The following is a 16,728-nucleotide window of genomic DNA, read 5'->3' on the forward strand; positions in this document are numbered from 1 at the left end:
GTGAGACAGGAACATTCCCCTTTAACATGCAATAATACCAGTGAGAATGGAACTTCCCCTTTAACATGCAATAATACCAGTGAGACAGGAACATTCCCCTTTAACATGCAATAATACCAGTGAGACAGGAACATTCCCCTTTAACATGCAATAATACCAGTGAGACAGGAACATTCCCCTTTAACATGCAATAATACCAGTGAGAATGGAACTTCCCCTTTAACATGCAATAATACCAGTGAGACAGGAACATTCCCCTTTAACATGCAATAATACCAGTGAGACAGGAACATTCCCCTTTAACATGCAATAATACCAGTGAGACAGGAACATTCCCCTTTAACATGCAATAATACCAGTGAGAATGGAACTTCCCCTTTAACATCCAATAATACCAGTGAGAATGGAACTTCCCCTTTAACATGCAATAAAACCAGTGAGAATGGAACTTCCCCTTTAACATGCCATACCACCAGTGAGACTGGAACTTCCCCTTTAACATGCACTAATACCAGTAAGATCAAAACTTTCCCTTTAACATGCAATAATACCAGTAAAATCAGAACTTCCCCTTTAACATGCAATAACACCAGTGAGATCTGAACTTCCCCTTTAACATGCAATAATACCAGTGAGAATGGAACTTCCCCTTTAACATGCAATAAAACCAGTGAGAATGGAACTTCCCCTTTAACATGCAATAATACCAGTAAGATCAGAACTTTCCCTTTAACATGCAATAATACCAGTTAGACCAGAACTTCCCCTTTTAAAATCAAATCAAATTGTATTGGTCACATACACATGGCTAGCAGATGTTTTTGCGAGTGTAGCGAAATGCTTGTAAAAATGCAATAATACCAGTTAGACCAGAACTTCCCCTTTAACATGCAATAATACCAGTTAGACCAGAACTTCCCCTTTAACATGCAATTATAGGGTTAGTTTGTAAAGTGGTGAGGTTTTAATGGGTGTAGGGTTAGTTGGTAGTGAGGTTTTAATGGGTGCAGGGTTAGTTGGTAGGGAGGTTTTAATGGGTGCAGGGTTAGTTGGTAGTGAGATTTTAATGGGTGTAGGGTTAGTTTGTATAGTGGTGAGGTTTTAATGGGTGTAGGGTTAGTTGGTATAGTGGTGAGGTTTTAATGGGTGCAGGGTTAGTTGGTAGTGAGGTTTTAATGGGTGCAGGGTTAGTTGGTAGGGAGGTTTTAATGGGTGCAGGGTTAGTTGGTAGTGAGGTTTTAATGGGTGCAGGGTTAGTTGGTAGTGAGGTTTTAATGGGTGCAGGGTTAGTTGGTAGGGAGGTTTTAATGGGTGCAGGGTTAGTTGGTAGTGAGGTTTTAATGGGTGCAGGGTTAATTGGTAGTGAGGTTTTAATGGGTGCAGGGTTAGTTGGTAGTGAGGTTTTAATGGGTGTAGGGTTAGTTTGTATAGTGGTGAGGTTTTAATGGGTGTAGGGTTAGTTGGTATAGTGGTGAGGTTTTAATGGGTGCAGGGTTAGTTGGTAGGGAGGTTTTAATGGGTGCAGGGTTAGTTGGTAGTCAGGTTTTAATGGGTGCAGGGTTAGTTGGTAGTGAGGTTTTAATGGGTGTAGGGTTAGTTGGTAGGGAGGTTTTAATGGGTGCAGGGTTAGTTGGTAGTGAGGTTTTAATGGGTGCAGGGTTAGTTGGTAGGGAGGTTTTAATGGGTGTAGGGTTAGTTGGTAGGGAGGTTTTAATGGGTGCAGGGTTAGTTGGTAGTGAGGTGTTAATGGGTGCAGGGTTAGTTGGTAGGGAGGTTTTAATGGGTGCAGGGTTAGTTGGTAGGGAGGTTTTAATGGGTGTAGGGTTAGTTGGTAGGGAGGTTTTAATGGGTGTAGGGTTCGTTAATGGGTGCAGGGTTAGTTGTTAGGGAGGTTTTAATGGGTGCAGGGTTAGTTGGTAGGGAGGTTTTAATGGGTGCATGGTTAGTTGGTAGGGAGGTTTTAATGGGTGTAGGGTTAGTTGGTAGGGAGGTTTTAATGGGTGCAGGGTTAGTTGGTAGTGAGGTTTTAATGGGTGCAGGGTTAGTTGGTAGTGAGGTTTTAATGGGTGCAGGGTTAGTTGGTAGGGAGGTTTTAATGGGTGCAGGGTTAGTTGGTAGTGAGGTTTTAATGGGTGCAGGGTTAGTTGGTAGTGAGGTTTTAATGGGTGCAGGGTTAGTTGGTAGTGAGGTTTTAATGGGTGCAGGGTTAGTTGGTAGTGAGGTTTTAATGGGTGCAGGGTTAGTTGGTAGGGAGGTTTTAATGGGTGCAGGGTTAGTTGGTAGTGAGGTTTTAATGGGTGCAGGGTTAGTTGGTAGGGAGGTTTTAATGAGTGCAGGGTTAGTTGGTAGGGAGGTTTTAATGGGTGTAGGGTTAGTTGGTAGGGAGGTTTTAATGGGTGCAGGGTTAGTTGGTAGGGAGGTTTTAATGGGTGTAGGGTTAGTTGGTGTGGTAGGGCCATTTTTCTTCGTTTTCACCTCCCCTTTGTGTCACAAAGTGTAATGAATTGACACTCCAGAACAGTAGGACACAGGCCACACAGTAGGTGGAGGCATTACACCTCTCCCGAATGTTGGCGGACCGTAGAAAAAGAAAAGAAGAAGAGACTCACAAACACGTTTTTCTATGTATGAAGCTGTTATTCAATGGGCTAATAGCAGTACGGCCAAAATCAGTGTTTCATGACATTTTTTTGTACATATCTATTTTCTCTATCTCTATTGTCTCTGTCTCCCCTGTGTCTTTATCTCTATTGTCTTTGTCTCCCCTGTGTCTTTATCTCCGGTGTCTCTGTCTCCCTGTGTCTTTATCTCTATTGTCTCTGTCCCCCTGTGTCTTTATCTCTATTGTCTCTGTCTCCCCTGTGTCTTTATCTCTATTGTCTCTGTCTCCCCTGTGTCTTTATCTCCGGTGTCTCTGTCTCCCTGTGTCTTTATCTCTATTGTCTCTGTCCCCCTGTGTCTTTATCTCTATTGTCTCTGTCTCCCCTGTGTCTTTATCTCTATTGTCTCTGTCTCCCCTGTGTCTTTATCTCCGGTGTCTCTGTCTCCCCTGTGTCTTTATCTCTCTTGTCTCTGTCTCCCCCGTGTCTCTTCTTCTGCCTATCGCTTTCTCTGACCTTATCCCTGTCTGTCTTTGTCTCTTTTTCTGCCTGTCCCTGTCCATGTCTCTGTTCCGGTCCCTGTCTCTTCTTCTGTCCGACTATGTCCATATCTCTGTTTAGGTGTCTGTCCCTGCCACTTGTTTATGACTCTGTCCCTGTGACTGTCTTTATTCCTGTCCCTGTCTCTGTTCCGGCGTCTGTTCCTGTCTATGTCCCTGTCTCTTCTGCTGCCTGTCCCTGTTCCATTCCCTGTCTCTGTCTTGGTCTCTGCCTGTCCCTGTCTCTGTCCCTGTCTCCGCCTGTCCATGTCTCTGTTCCGGTCCCTGTCTCTGTCTCTGTTCCAGTCTCTTTCTGCCTGTCTCAGCCCCTGTCTCTATTCCAGTCTCTGTCTCTGCCTGTCTCAGCCCCTGTCTCTATTCCAGTCTCTGTCTCTGCCTGTCTGTCCCTGTCTCTATTCCAGTCCCTGTCTCTGCCTGTCTGTCCCTGTCTCTATTCCAGTCCCTGTCTCTGCCTGTCTGTCCCTGTCTCTATTCCATTCCCTGTCTCTGCCTGTCTGTCCCTGCCTCTATTCCAGTACCTGTCTGTCCCTGTCTGTCCCTGTCTCTGCCTGTCTGTCCCTGTCTCTGCCTGTCTGTCTCTGTTTCGTGTCTCAATCTAACTTGCTGTATGTCTTTATCTCAATCTCTCCCCCCCCTCCCCAGGTCTGACAGAGATGCTGTCCAGTGTGGTAGAGGAGGTGAGGCTGGCTATCCACAGTGACATCAGTGGGTCTGAAGTCCTCTACAGCCTTCTCAGTGCCCCCTGGCTACAGTTCCTACTCAAGGTCTCAAATCTTAATTTTTTTGATACAGTCTCTACTAAAAGGCTGTCATCTATATTTATTTTATACAGTCTCTGTCATCTGATCATTAATCCAACCCTTTATGAGCCAGACATGCATCACCCAGATGTTGGCCATACATCTTCATCCTCCTGCATATAATACTACTATAATGACATCTCTAAGTGTTAGTTAGCTTCTTATCAACCATACATGCTGATTTTACCTAGTAATCCATACCTTTTAATACATACCTTTTAATACATACCTTTTAATACATACATACAGACATACATGATAGTGACATGGTACATGAATTATATGTATCTAATGCTTGTTATCTTAGTCGTTACGCTAGGCCTCTTTAATGTTATCTTGGTGTTTTCTACAGTAGTCGCTACGCTAGCCCTCTTTAATGTTATCTTGGTGTTTTCTACAGTAGTCGCTACGCTAGCCCTGTTTAATGTTATCTTGGTGTTTTCTACAGTAGTCGCTACGCTAGCCCTGTTTAATGTTATCTTGGTGTTTTCTACAGTAGTCGCTACGCTAGCCCTCTTTAATGTTATCTTGGTGTTTTCTACAGTAGTTGCTACGCTAGCCCTGTTTAATGTTATCTTGGTGTTTTCTACAGTAGTCGCTACGCTAGCCCTGTTTAATGTTATCTTGGTGTTTTCTACAGTAGTCGCTACGCTAGCCCTCTTTAATGTTATCTTGGTGTTTTCTACAGTAGTCGCTACGCTAGCCCTGTTTAATGTTATCTTGGTGTTTTCTACAGTAGTCGCTACGCTAGCCATCTTTAATGTTATCTTGGTGTTTTCTACAGTAGTCGCTACGCTAGCCCTCTTTAATGTTATCTTGGTGTTTTCTACAGTAGTCGCTACGCTAGCCCTCTTTAATGTTATCTTGGTGTTTTCTACAGTAGTCGCTACGCTAGCCCTGTTTAATGTTATCTTGGTGTTTTCTACAGTAGTCTCTACGCCAGCCCTCTTTAATGTTATCTTGGTGTTTTCTACAGTAGTCGCTACGCTAGCCCTCTTTAATGTTATCTTGGTGTTTTCTACAGTAGTCGCTACGCTAGCCCTCTTTAATGTTATCTTGGTGTTTTCTACAGTAGCCGTTACGTTAGCCCTCTTTAATGTTATCTTGGTGTTTTCTACAGTAGTCGCTATGCTAGCCCTGTTTAATGTTATCTTGGTGTTTTCTACAGTAGCCGCTACGCTAGCCCTCTTTAATGTTATCTTGGCGTTTTCTACAGTAGTCGCTACGCCAACCCTGTTTAATGCCATACCTAGTGCCTATCTGTCTGTTTTGTCTCTGTATAATGAACATGTAAAGATGCATTATATTGCATGTCTGTTCTCTCTACAGGTCTACGAGTGTCTGCAGAAGTTCAGAAGGCTTCCACCCAGTCCCTACTTGCCTTATGCCTCTGGTCTCTCTCACGAGGTCAGTCCACCCAGTCCCTACCTGCCTTATGCCTCTGGTCTCTCTCACGAGGTCAGTCCACCCAGTCACTACCTGCCTTATGCCTCTGGTCTCTCTCACGAGGTCAGTCCACCCAGTCACTACCTGCCTTATGCCTCTGGTCTCTCTCACGAGGTCAGTCCACCCAGTCCCTAACTGCCTTATGCCTCTGGTCTCTCTCACAAGGTCAGTCCACCCAGTCCCTACCTGCCTTGTGCCTCTGGTCTCTCTCACGAGGTCAGTCCACCCAGTCCCTACCTGCCTTATGTCTCTGGTCTCTCTCACGAGGTCAGTCCGCCCAGTCACTACTTGCCTTATGTCTCTGGTCTCTCTCACGAGGTCAGTCCACCCAGTCCCTACTTGCCTAATGTCTCTGGTCTCTCTCACGAGGTCAGTCCACCCAGTCACTACCTGCCTAATGTCTCTGGTCTCTCTCACGAGGTCAGTCCGCCCAGTCACTACCTGCCTAATGTCTCTGGTCTCTCTCACGAGGTCAGTCCGCCCAGTCACTACCTGCCTAATGTCTCTGGTCTCTCTCACGAGGTCAGTCCACCCAGTCACTACCTGCCTAATGTCTCTGGTCTCTCTCACGAGGTCAGTCCGCCCAGTCACTACTTGCCTTATGCCTCTGGTCTCTCTCACGAGGTCAGTCCACCCAGTCACTACCTGCCCTATGTCTCTGGTCTCTCTCACGAGGTCAGTCCACCCAGTCCCTACTTGCCTTATGCCTCTGGTCTCTCTCACGAGGTCAGTCCACCCAGTCCCTACCTGCCCTATGCCTCTGGTCTCTCTCACGAGGTCAGTCCACCCAGTCACTACCTGCCTAATGTCTCTGGTCTCTCTCACGAGGTCAGTCCGCCCAGTCACTACTTGCCTTATGCCTCTGGTCTCTCTCACGAGGTCAGTCCACCCAGTCACTACCTGCCCTATGTCTCTGGTCTCTCTCACGAGGTCAGTCCACCCAGTCCCTACTTGCCTTATGCCTCTGGTCTCTCTCACGAGGTCAGTCCACCCAGTCACTACCTGCCTTATGTCTCTGGTCTCTCTCACGAGGTCAGTCCACTAGACTCTTAGGGAAGCGTCTGAAATGGCACCCTTTTCCTTATATATAGTGCCCTTCTTTTTTACCAGGGCCTAAAGGGGTCTGGTCAGAAGTAGTGCACTATATAGGGAATAGGTCTCTGTTCTAAAGTAGTGCACTATATAGGGAATAGAGCTCTGGTCTAAAGTAGTGCACTATATAGGGAATAGGGTAGCATTTACATTTACATTTAAGTCATTTAGCAGACGCTCTTATCCAGAGCGACTTACAAATTGGAAAGTTCATACATATTCATCCTGGTCCCCCCGTGGGGAATGAACCCACAACCCTGGCGTTGCAAGCGCCATGCTCTACCAACTGAGCCACACGGGACCATTTAGGACGTTTAGGACGTACACCCACTATCCGACAGAGAACTGGATGACTTGGGCTAACTGTGCAGCCCACAACATCATGAATGACAGCTAATGGTATTGGTCTGGGGTTTGTTTGTATGCCTGTTAAACAGATCCTGTCCAACATCAGAGCAGTACCAGCCCCGTCCCCAGAGGCCAGACAGCTCTATAATCTACTGAAGTCCCCCCATCTACAGGTAAACTGTCGGAGCTTTCATTCACCTTATTCAGACCGTTGGGCTTTTACTGTCAGAACAGATTAGACTACTTGTGGCCTTCTCCCACTAGCGTGCTAACCCGGACATTAGCGTGCTAACCCGAACACTAGCGTGCTAACCCGGACACTAGCGTGCTAACCCGAACATTAGCGTACTAACCCGACCACTAGCATGCTAACCCGAACACTAGCGTGCTAACCCGAACACTAGCGTACTAACCCGAACACTAGCGTGCTAACCCGAACATTAGCATGCTTACCCGAACACTAGCGTGCTAACCCGAACACTAGCATTCTAACCTGAACATTAGCGTGCTAACCCAAACACTAGCGTGCTAACCCGAACATTAGCATGCTAACCCGAACACTAGCGTGCTAACCCGATCACTAGCGTGCTAACCCGAACAATAGCGTGCTAACCCGAACACTAGCGTACTAACCCGAACATTAGCGTGCTAACCCGAACAATAGCGTGCTAACCTGATTATTTTCCTTTCAATAAACTATTGTTGATGCGTAAAATGGCCAGTGAAGTACAGCTTGACTCGGCTCAGTTTAGCTCGGCTTAGTATTGTGAAAGAGGCTATAGGACTTCCCTCTGTTGATCTGTGTTCCCCTTGCTGACTGGCTAACTGACTAACTGACTGGCTAACTGACTGACTGGTTGGCTGACTTGCTGACTGACTGACTGGTTGGCTGACTTCCTGATTCACTGACTGACTGGTTGGCTGACTGGCTAACTGACTCACTGACTGACTGACTAACTGGCTGGTTGGCTGACTAACTGACTGGCTAACTGACTGACTGTCTCGTTGGCTGACTGACTGGTTAGTTGACTTGCTGACTGACTGACTGGTTGGCTGACTTGCTGACTGACTGATTGGTTGGCTGACTTGCTGACTGACTGACTGGCTGACTGGCTAACTGACTGACTGGCTAACTAACTGACTGACTGACTAGTTGGCCTACTTGCTGGCTGACTGCCCGTGTTCTTCCTCTCCCAGGCCTTCCTCTCAGCCCATGACATGGTGGCCCAGAGGGACTATGAGCCAGTCCTTCCTCCGCTCCCCGAGGACCTGCCGGAGGACGAGGAGGCCATGCGGATCGTCTGTCTGGTCAAGAACAAACAGCCTCTGGTAAATATATCGACTAGAACTCTACAATCCCACAACACAATGCTGTTACACTCACACATTACACTACTGTATTTTATTTTATTTAACCTTTATTTAACCAGGTAGGCTAGTTGAGAAAAAGTTCTCATTTACAACTGCGACCTGACCAAGATAAAGCAAAGCAGCAACACAAACAACAACACAGAGTTACACATGGAATAAACAAAACATACAGTCAATAACACAATAGAAAAAAAAGAAAGTCTATATACATTGTGTGCAAATGACATGAGGAGGTAAGGCAATAAATAGGCCATAGTAACAATGTAATTACAATTTAGCAGATTAACACTGGAGTGATAGATGAGCAGATGATGATGAGCAGATGATGGTGTGTAAGTAGAAATACTGGTGTGCAAAAGAGCAGAAAAGTAAATAAAAACAGTATGGGGATGAGGTAGGTACATTGGATGGGCTATTTACAGATGGACTATGTACAGCTGCAGCGATCGGTTAGCTGCTCAGATAGCTGATGTTTAAAGTTAGTGAGGGAGATATAAGTCTCCAGCTTCAGTGATTTTTGCATTTCGTTCCAGTCAGTGTATGCAAATGGCATGAGGAGGTAAGGCAATAAATAGGCAATAAACTCTGTTACTGATGACGGCTCACAGGAATACCTTGTGGCGTAAGTATCATGAACATGCAAAACAGTAATCTCTTTTTATACTGTCTGTTAGTCACTCTGAGGACAAATCAGATGCTATAACCTGTAATGAACTGTAGTGGCTGCTTCTCTCTCTCTCGTAGCTCCCCTAAAGACTTCTGTCTCATCCCTGGGGCTGTTAACTTGTTGACTGGGGTCCTCGTCCTAATGTAACCCCAGACTCTGTCTCATCCCTGGGGCTGTTAACTTGTTGACTGGGGTCCTAGTCCTAATGTAACCCCAGACTCTGTCTCATCCCTGGGGCTGTTGACTTGTTGACTGGGGTCCTCGTCCTAATGTAACCCCAGACTCTGTCTCATCCCTGGGGCTGTTAACTTGTTGACTGGGGTCCTCGTCCTAATGTAACCCCAGACTCTGTCTCATCCCTGGGGCTGTTAACTTGTTGACTGGGGTCCTCATCCTAATGTAACCTCAGACTCTGTATCATCCCTGGGGCTGTTAACTTGTTGACTGGGGTCCTCGTTCTAATGTAACCCCAGACTCTGTCTCATCCCTGGGGCTGTTAACTTGTTGACTGGGGTCCTCGTCCTAATGTAACCCCAGACTCTGTCTCATCCCTGGGGCTGTTAACTTGTTGACTGGGGTCCTCGTCCTAATGTAACCCCAGACTCTGTCTCATCCCTGGGGCTGTTAACTTGTTGACTGGGGTCCTCGTCCTAATGTAACCTCAGACTCTGTCTCATCCCTGGGGCTGTTAACTTGTTGACTGGGGTCCTCGTCCTAATGTAACCCCAGACTCTGTCTCATCCCTGGGGCTGTTAACTTGTTGACTGGGGTCCTCGTCCTAATGTAACCCCAGACTCTGTCTCATCCCTGGGGCTGTTAACTTGTTGACTGGGGTCCTAGTCCTAATGTAACCCCAGACTCTGTCTCATCCCTGGGGCCGTTAACTTGTTGACTGGGGTCCTCGTCCTAATGTAACCCCAGACTCTGTCTCATCCCTGGGGCTGTTGACTTGTTGACTGGGGTCCTCGTCCTAATGTAACCCCAGACTCTGTCTCATCCCTGGGGCTGTTAACTTGTTGACTGGGGTCCTAGTCCTAATGTAACCCCAGACTCTGTCTCATCCCTGGGGCTGTTAACTTGTTGACTGGGGTCCTAGTCCTAATGTAACCCCAGACTTCTGTCTCTACTTATAAGAACGGAGGACGAGGTAGTACCAGCGGAGGGTTTCTCCGTAGTCGTTGGGACAGCCTGCGGCGCATCACCCTCGAGAGACTCGTCCATGGGAGGAGAGCGTGGTCAGGGGAGTACTTAGCCGCGTCAGTGGGCCACAGGGACAGTTATACCTCTGCTGACCTGCTGGCCCCCTTGCTCCCTGGTCAGTCCCGGCCCCTCGCCCGCTTCGAGTCCGTCGGGTCGCGACACCTTCCTCGCCAAGACTCCATAGGCAGCTGTAAGCTGTGTCGCCAGACAGAAGATCTCTGGGAGAGAGGCCTGAACCACTCTGCTCCCTCTGTCTGCAGTCCTGTACACACAGATGGTAGGAAGACAGAGGGGACACAGGAAGCAATGCTTCAGATTTTCATCTTGTCACTTTCATTACTTTTTTTATCACTTTCTTTCCAGGAAGTATTTTTAAGTACGTGTGATTCGTCCTCATCATCACTGTGCCTAGTTACTTCTTTCTGCTGAGTTGGATCTTCTTAATGATCATGAATGTTTCTGCTTTCTTTCTCTTCCATTTTCTCCTCTGACCTATAACCTCTACGACCTGTCTTCCTCGTCCACCTGTGGAGATAAAACCTCGCCTGAGGACAAACAGAACGGAGACAACAGGAATTACGACCTAGGAAAGGGGGACTATGCCTACCCTCCCTCTCAATCGAAGGGCCCCGCCCCAACCATCACTAAGTCCCCTGTCCGTCACTCCGCTTTGGGGGGCCACCCCCGTAAGATCCCAACTCCTGGTAGTAGTAGTGGTGGCCCCCGGGCTCGGACGGCTCCCTCTAGCCCCATGACCAGGCGTCGGAGATGGCTAGGCTCCCAGAACGGAGCTAGCAGGGACCCCTCTCTGGATATGAACAAGCAGCCCAGCCTGGACGAGCTGAAGAGTACGGTCCAGGCTGTAGCCAGCAGCATAGAGAACAGCAGTAGTGATGTGCGTGACCTGAGCCAGAAGATGGTGTCCGCCACACAGCTGATGTCAGATAGCGTGGATGAGAATGCTCTAGCTCTCAACCTGCTAGTGGAGGTGGTCGATAAACTGCAGGGACTCATTATTGAATCCAAGTCTCACGACACACCTCCACTGCCACCTCCTCGACCCATACACTTGCCTTCACCTCCCTCTCCTCCACCACCTCCTCCACCTCAACCGATACTCTTCCCTTTACCTCCCTCTCCTCCACCTCCTCCTCAACCTATACTCTACCCTTTACCTCCCTCTCCTCCACCTCCTCCTCAACCCATACTCTTCCCTTTACCTCCCTCTCCTCCACCACCTCCTCAACCCATACTCTTCTGTTCACCTCCCTCTCCTTCACCTCTACTTCCCCCTCCTCCTCGACCCATACTCTTCCCTTCACCTCCCTCTCCTCCACCACCTCCTCCACCTCAACCTATACTCTTCCCTTTACCTCCCTCTCCTCCACCTCCTCCTCAACCCATACTCTTCCGTTCACCTCCCTCTCCTTCACCTCTACCTCCACCTCCTCCTCGACCCAAACTCTTCCCTTCACCTCCCTCTCCTTCTCCTCCTCCACCACCTCCTCCTCGTCCTCGAGTCAAACTCTTCCCATCTCCTCCCCCTAGCCACTTTTTCTCCTCCTCCTCCTCCTCTTCCTCCTCCTCGTCCTCCATCTGTGCCTATATGGATAGTCACCTCTCACCTCCAAGTTCCAGGAAGTCTTCCTCAATCTCGGGTCAGAACGGCAGCAGTAAGAGGAGGGTGACCATCAGTGGTCCTCTTCAGAGACCTGGTAACGGACAGGACCACCTCTCCAACGGGTTCTCTGGTTCAGGTTCTAGAACACCGGAGAGTTCTAGAGCAGAGGAGGACCAGAACACCACAGGATGTTTTTCCACTAAGAAGAAGAAGAAGAAGTAACTCTCCTGGTCTCCGCTCCTCCTTCATCTGCTCTGCTGTCTTCAACAACGAACATAACCGCGAAAGGTAAATAGATTGAATTCAGTTGACGGGGTTATCATCCCTGATGTTCTGCCTCCTGTATTTGGACTGTTGACCTCTTGTGATCTCAGTCAAAGGTACAGCGGTACATTCCTTCATTCCAGTGTATAACTTACTTACTATCTCTCCTTTAACTGTTTACTCTGTCTGACCATTCTGGCATCTCTTCATTCTCAAAAATTCGATTCAACTTTCCATCACCATCATCATCATCATCACCACCATCATCACCACCATCATCATCATCATCTGCCTCCTTTGCCCTGCTGTTTCATATCATTAATTTCCTCCTGATCACATCTGTTCCTACCTGCATCACCACCTCCATCAGCTTGACAGTTTTGTTGATCGTCATCGTGTCCATCGTCATCGCTTTCCTCTTTTCCTTTTTCCCATGAACCAGAACGTGTCTAGTGTCATGACGCTGGCCTGGGGGTAGATTTATGATAGTCATAAATACCTCTCCCCCCCTTTTTCCTCTCTCTACCCTACTGATGTGACTATTGAAAATCCCTTGGTTAACATAGAGATTCTGGGAACATCAGAAGGTGGGGGGAAATTAACCTTATTTTGGTAATCCAACCACTTGAACATATGCCATGGTACTTAATGAATATGATGTCAGTTCAGTTGTTATCTGAGACATTATGACTGATGACAGGACGACATAAACTGTATCTCGGAAAGTCTACACATTATAGTTATCAGATTGACATGGAATTGTTGTGCAATTTAAATGTTTGAATATGAAATTATTTGTGAGGGGATGAAATGTGATTTTAGCTTCTAAAATGTGGTTATAAACTATGAAACACACCCTCCTCTCCCTTCCTATATAAAGCCTTGACGCCAATATAACTTCCTGTTCCGGGCACATTAGGATGACGATCTGATGTCAGAAGGGTTCAGATAATAACTACAGAACAAAGCCAACCTTTGGTTGCGAATGGTATGAACTTTGAACTCTTATTCGCTACAGAAGTGATACCTCCTAGACGTTAAGTTAGCAACAGCAGCTGTAAACGTGGGCTAGGAAAGAACAGACAGAGTATCCCATCTACCACACAATGACGTTACTACAACGTACCCAATTTACCACCAGAGACATTCTTCCGAGGACAGGAAGACCTCTGTTGGCCAACACGACCAGCATCTACGACCAACCTACCGAAGCGCAGCTCAGAGTAAATATTTATTGCATTTTCCTTTTCCAAATGGGCGGTAATTTAGAATGCATAAGATTCTGTATTTACGATAGAGTAGCTGCCTACGGCCTGATAGAGACATCGCTTCTCCCTTTGTTCTTCAGTCTCCTGCTCTTTCACTCAAACCCCGCCCCTTTTCCTTTGGGTAACCAGCTGTCATATCTGTTCTGTCCGCTAGGGACGTTTTCCTTTACGACATAATTTGTAATCAAGGTATGATTCATTCTGTGTATATATAATTCTGTGTGATTAGTTAGGTATTTAGTAAATAAATAATTAACCCAAATTTTGTATTGCTGATTCAACTTGTTAGCCAGGGTTTGTGAAGATAACCAAGAATTTACAACTTTCTGATGAGACTGAAATAAGGTGACGATTAATATTGACTGCTATTGATGTAAAATATTACTAGGTCTTTCAGAGTTTATTCGGAAGATAACTGCTCTATAAACACTCTTTCGTGGTGCCCCGACTTTCTAGTTAATTACATTTACATGATTAGCTCAATCATGTAATATTAATTACAGAGAAAGGATTTTATAGAATAGCATGTCATATCACTTAATCCGGCATAGCCAAAGACACGACACTAGTCTCCATTCACACAGAACACTTCAATTAGGGATTTGACCTTTTATGTCAAAGAAATGCATGTGATTACTTTTTTAATCTTGTACCCACCAGGGAGCCACGATAAAGAGGGACGAGGAAACAGGAGAGATATTCATAGCCCGGGTGATACACGGAGGCCTTGCAGATCGCAGTGGTGAGTCTGTCTGACTGGGTTCATTCACACTATTGACCTTTTCTTCTCAAATGTGACAATTCTGCCTGGTGCATTTATCTAGCCTTGACTTCCACCTAGCCTTGACTTCCACCTAGCCTTGACGTCTACCTAGCCTTGACTTTCACCCAGCCTTGACGTCTACCTAGCCTTGACTTCCACCTAGCCTTGACTTCTACCTAGCCTTGACTTCCACCTAGCCTTGACTTCCACCTAGCCTTGACTTCCACCTAGCCTTGACTTCCACCTAGCCTTGACTTCCACCTAGCCTTGACTTCTACCTAGCCTTGACTTCCACCTAGCCTTGACGTCCACCTAGCCTTGACGTCTACCTAGCCTTGACGTCTACCTAGCCTTGACTTCCACCTAGCCTTGACGTCTACCTAGCCATGACTTCCACCTAGCCTTGACGTCTACCTAGCCATGACTTCCACCTAGCCTTGACGTCTACCTAGCCATGACTTCCACCTAGCCTTGACGTCTACCTAGCCATGACTTCCACCTAGCCTTGACTTCCACCTAGCCTTGACTTCCACCTAGCCTTGACTTCCACCTAGCCTTGACTTCCACCTAGCCTTGACTTCCACCTAGCCTTGACTTCCACCTAGCCTTGACTTCCACCTAGCCTTGACGTCTACCTAGCCTTGAGTTCCACCTAGCCTTGACTTCCACCTAGCCTTGACTTCCACCTAGCCATGACTTCCACCTAGCCATGACTTCCACCTAGCCTTGACGTCCACCTAGCCTTGACGTCCACCTAGCCTTGACTTCCACCTAGCCTTGAGTTCCACCTAGCCTTGACGTCTACCTAGCCTTGACTTCCACCTAGCCTTGACTTCCACCTAGCCTTGAGTTCCACCTAGCCATGACTTCCACCTAGCCTTGACTTCCACCTAGCCTTGACTTCCACCTAGCCTTGACTTCCACCTAGCCTGACTTCCACCTAGCCTTGACTTCCACCTAGCCTTGACTTCCACCTATGACTTCCACCTAGCCTTGACTTCCACCTAGCCTTGACTTCCACCTAGCCTTGACTTCCACCTAGCCTTGACTTCCACCTAGCCTCGACTTCCACCTAGCCTCCACTTCCACCTAGCCTCCACTTCCACCTAGCCTTGAATTCCACCTAGCCTTGAATTCCACCTAGCCTCGACTTCCACCTAGTCTCGACTTCCACCTAGCCTCGACTTCCACCTAGCCTCCACTTCCACCTAGCCTCGACTTCCACCTAGTCTCGACGTCCACCTAGCCTCGACGTCCACCTAGCCTCGACGTCCACCTAGCCTCGACGTCCACCTAGCCTCGACTTCCACCTAGCCTCGACTTCCACCTAGCCTTGTGTGCTTTTTTTTGTGGCTAATATAGAAACAATTGCCTGACTTGAGAGACTAGCATTTACCTGTACAGTCATGATTATCTCTGTAAAACCTCTTAGCGACTTGCTGCTGCCTGAGTCTGCAAGGTTTCCTTACCAGTAAGTGTGTTTGTTGTGCAGGCCTTCTGCATCCAGGGGATCTGACCGAGGTTTCCTTACCAGTAAGTGTGTTTGTTGTGCAGGCCTTCTGCATCCAGGGGATCTGACCGAGGTTTCCTTACCAGTAAGTGTGTTTGTTGTGCAGGCCTTCTGCATCCAGGGGATCTGACCGAGGTTTCCTTACCAGTAAGTGTGTTTGTTGTGCAGGCCTTCTGCATCCAGGGGATCTGACCGAGGTTTCCTTACCAGTAAGTGTGTTTGTTGTGCAGGCCTTCTGCATCCAGGGGATCTGACCGAGGTTTCCTTACCAGTAAGTGTGTTTGTTGTGCAGGCCTTCTGCATCCAGGGGATCTGACCGAGGTTTCCTTACCAGTAAGTGTGTTTGTTGTGCAGGCCTTCTGCATCCAGGGGATCTGACCGAGGTTTCCTTACCAGTAAGTGTGTTTGTTGTGCAGGCCTTCTGCATCCAGGGGATCTGACCGAGGTTTCCTTACCAGTAAGTGTGTTTGTTGTGCAGGCCTTCTGCATCCAGGGGATCTGACCGAGGTTTCCTTACCAGTAAGTGTGTTTGTTGTGCAGGCCTTCTGCATCCAGGGGATCTGACCGAGGTTTCCTTACCAGTAAGTGTGTTTGTTGTGCAGGCCTTCTGCATCCAGGGGATCTGACCGAGGTTTCCTTACCAGTAAGTGTGTTTGTTGTGCAGGCCTTCTGCATCCAGGGGATCTGACCGAGGTTTCCTTACCAGTAAGTGTGTTTGTTGTGCAGGCCTTCTGCATCCAGGGGATCTGACCGAGGTTTCCTTACCAGTAAGTGTGTTTGTTGTGCAGGCCTTCTGCATCCAGGGGATCTGACCGAGGTTTCCTTACCAGTAAGTGTGTTTGTTGTGCAGGCCTTCTGCATCCAGGGGATCTGACCGAGGTTTCCTTACCAGTAAGTGTGTTTGTTGTGCAGGCCTTCTGCATCCAGGGGATCTGACCGAGGTTTCCTTACCAGTAAGTGTGTTTGTTGTGCAGGCCTTCTGCATCCAGGGGATCTGACCGAGGTTTCCTTACCAGTAAGTGTGTTTGTTGTGCAGGCCTTCTGCATCCAGGGGATCTGACCGAGGTTTCCTTACCAGTAAGTGTGTTTGTTGTGCAGGCCTTCTGCATCCAGGGGATCTGACCGAGGTTTCCTTACCAGTAAGTGTGTTTGTTGTGCAGGCCTTCTGCATCCAGGGGATCTGACCGAGGTTTCCTTACCAGTAAGTGTGTTTGTTGT

The 16,728-nt window shown here is 47.7% G+C and overlaps 1 protein-coding gene across 1 annotated transcript in view; it reads left to right on the forward strand.

Annotated features, from left to right (window-relative positions):
• The first annotated feature begins 3,464 nt into the window (after positions 1-3,464).
• Positions 3,465-16,728, forward strand: part of mpp4a (MAGUK p55 scaffold protein 4a) — a 38,521-nt gene continuing 25,257 nt past the window's right edge. Inside the window, exons 1-5 of the mRNA XM_071342114.1 lie at positions 3,465-3,924; positions 5,290-5,367; positions 6,936-7,019; positions 8,044-8,175; positions 13,898-13,979. Of these exons, the coding sequence (XP_071198215.1) occupies positions 3,814-3,924; positions 5,290-5,367; positions 6,936-7,019; positions 8,044-8,175; positions 13,898-13,979 (487 nt within the window). The 5' untranslated portion in view covers positions 3,465-3,813. The remainder of the gene's footprint in view (positions 3,925-5,289; positions 5,368-6,935; positions 7,020-8,043; positions 8,176-13,897; positions 13,980-16,728) is intronic.

The sequence above is a fragment of the Salvelinus alpinus genome, chromosome 14 (assembly GCF_045679555.1).
Source record: "Salvelinus alpinus chromosome 14, SLU_Salpinus.1, whole genome shotgun sequence".
In the NCBI taxonomy this organism is placed as follows: domain Eukaryota; kingdom Metazoa; phylum Chordata; class Actinopteri; order Salmoniformes; family Salmonidae; genus Salvelinus; species Salvelinus alpinus.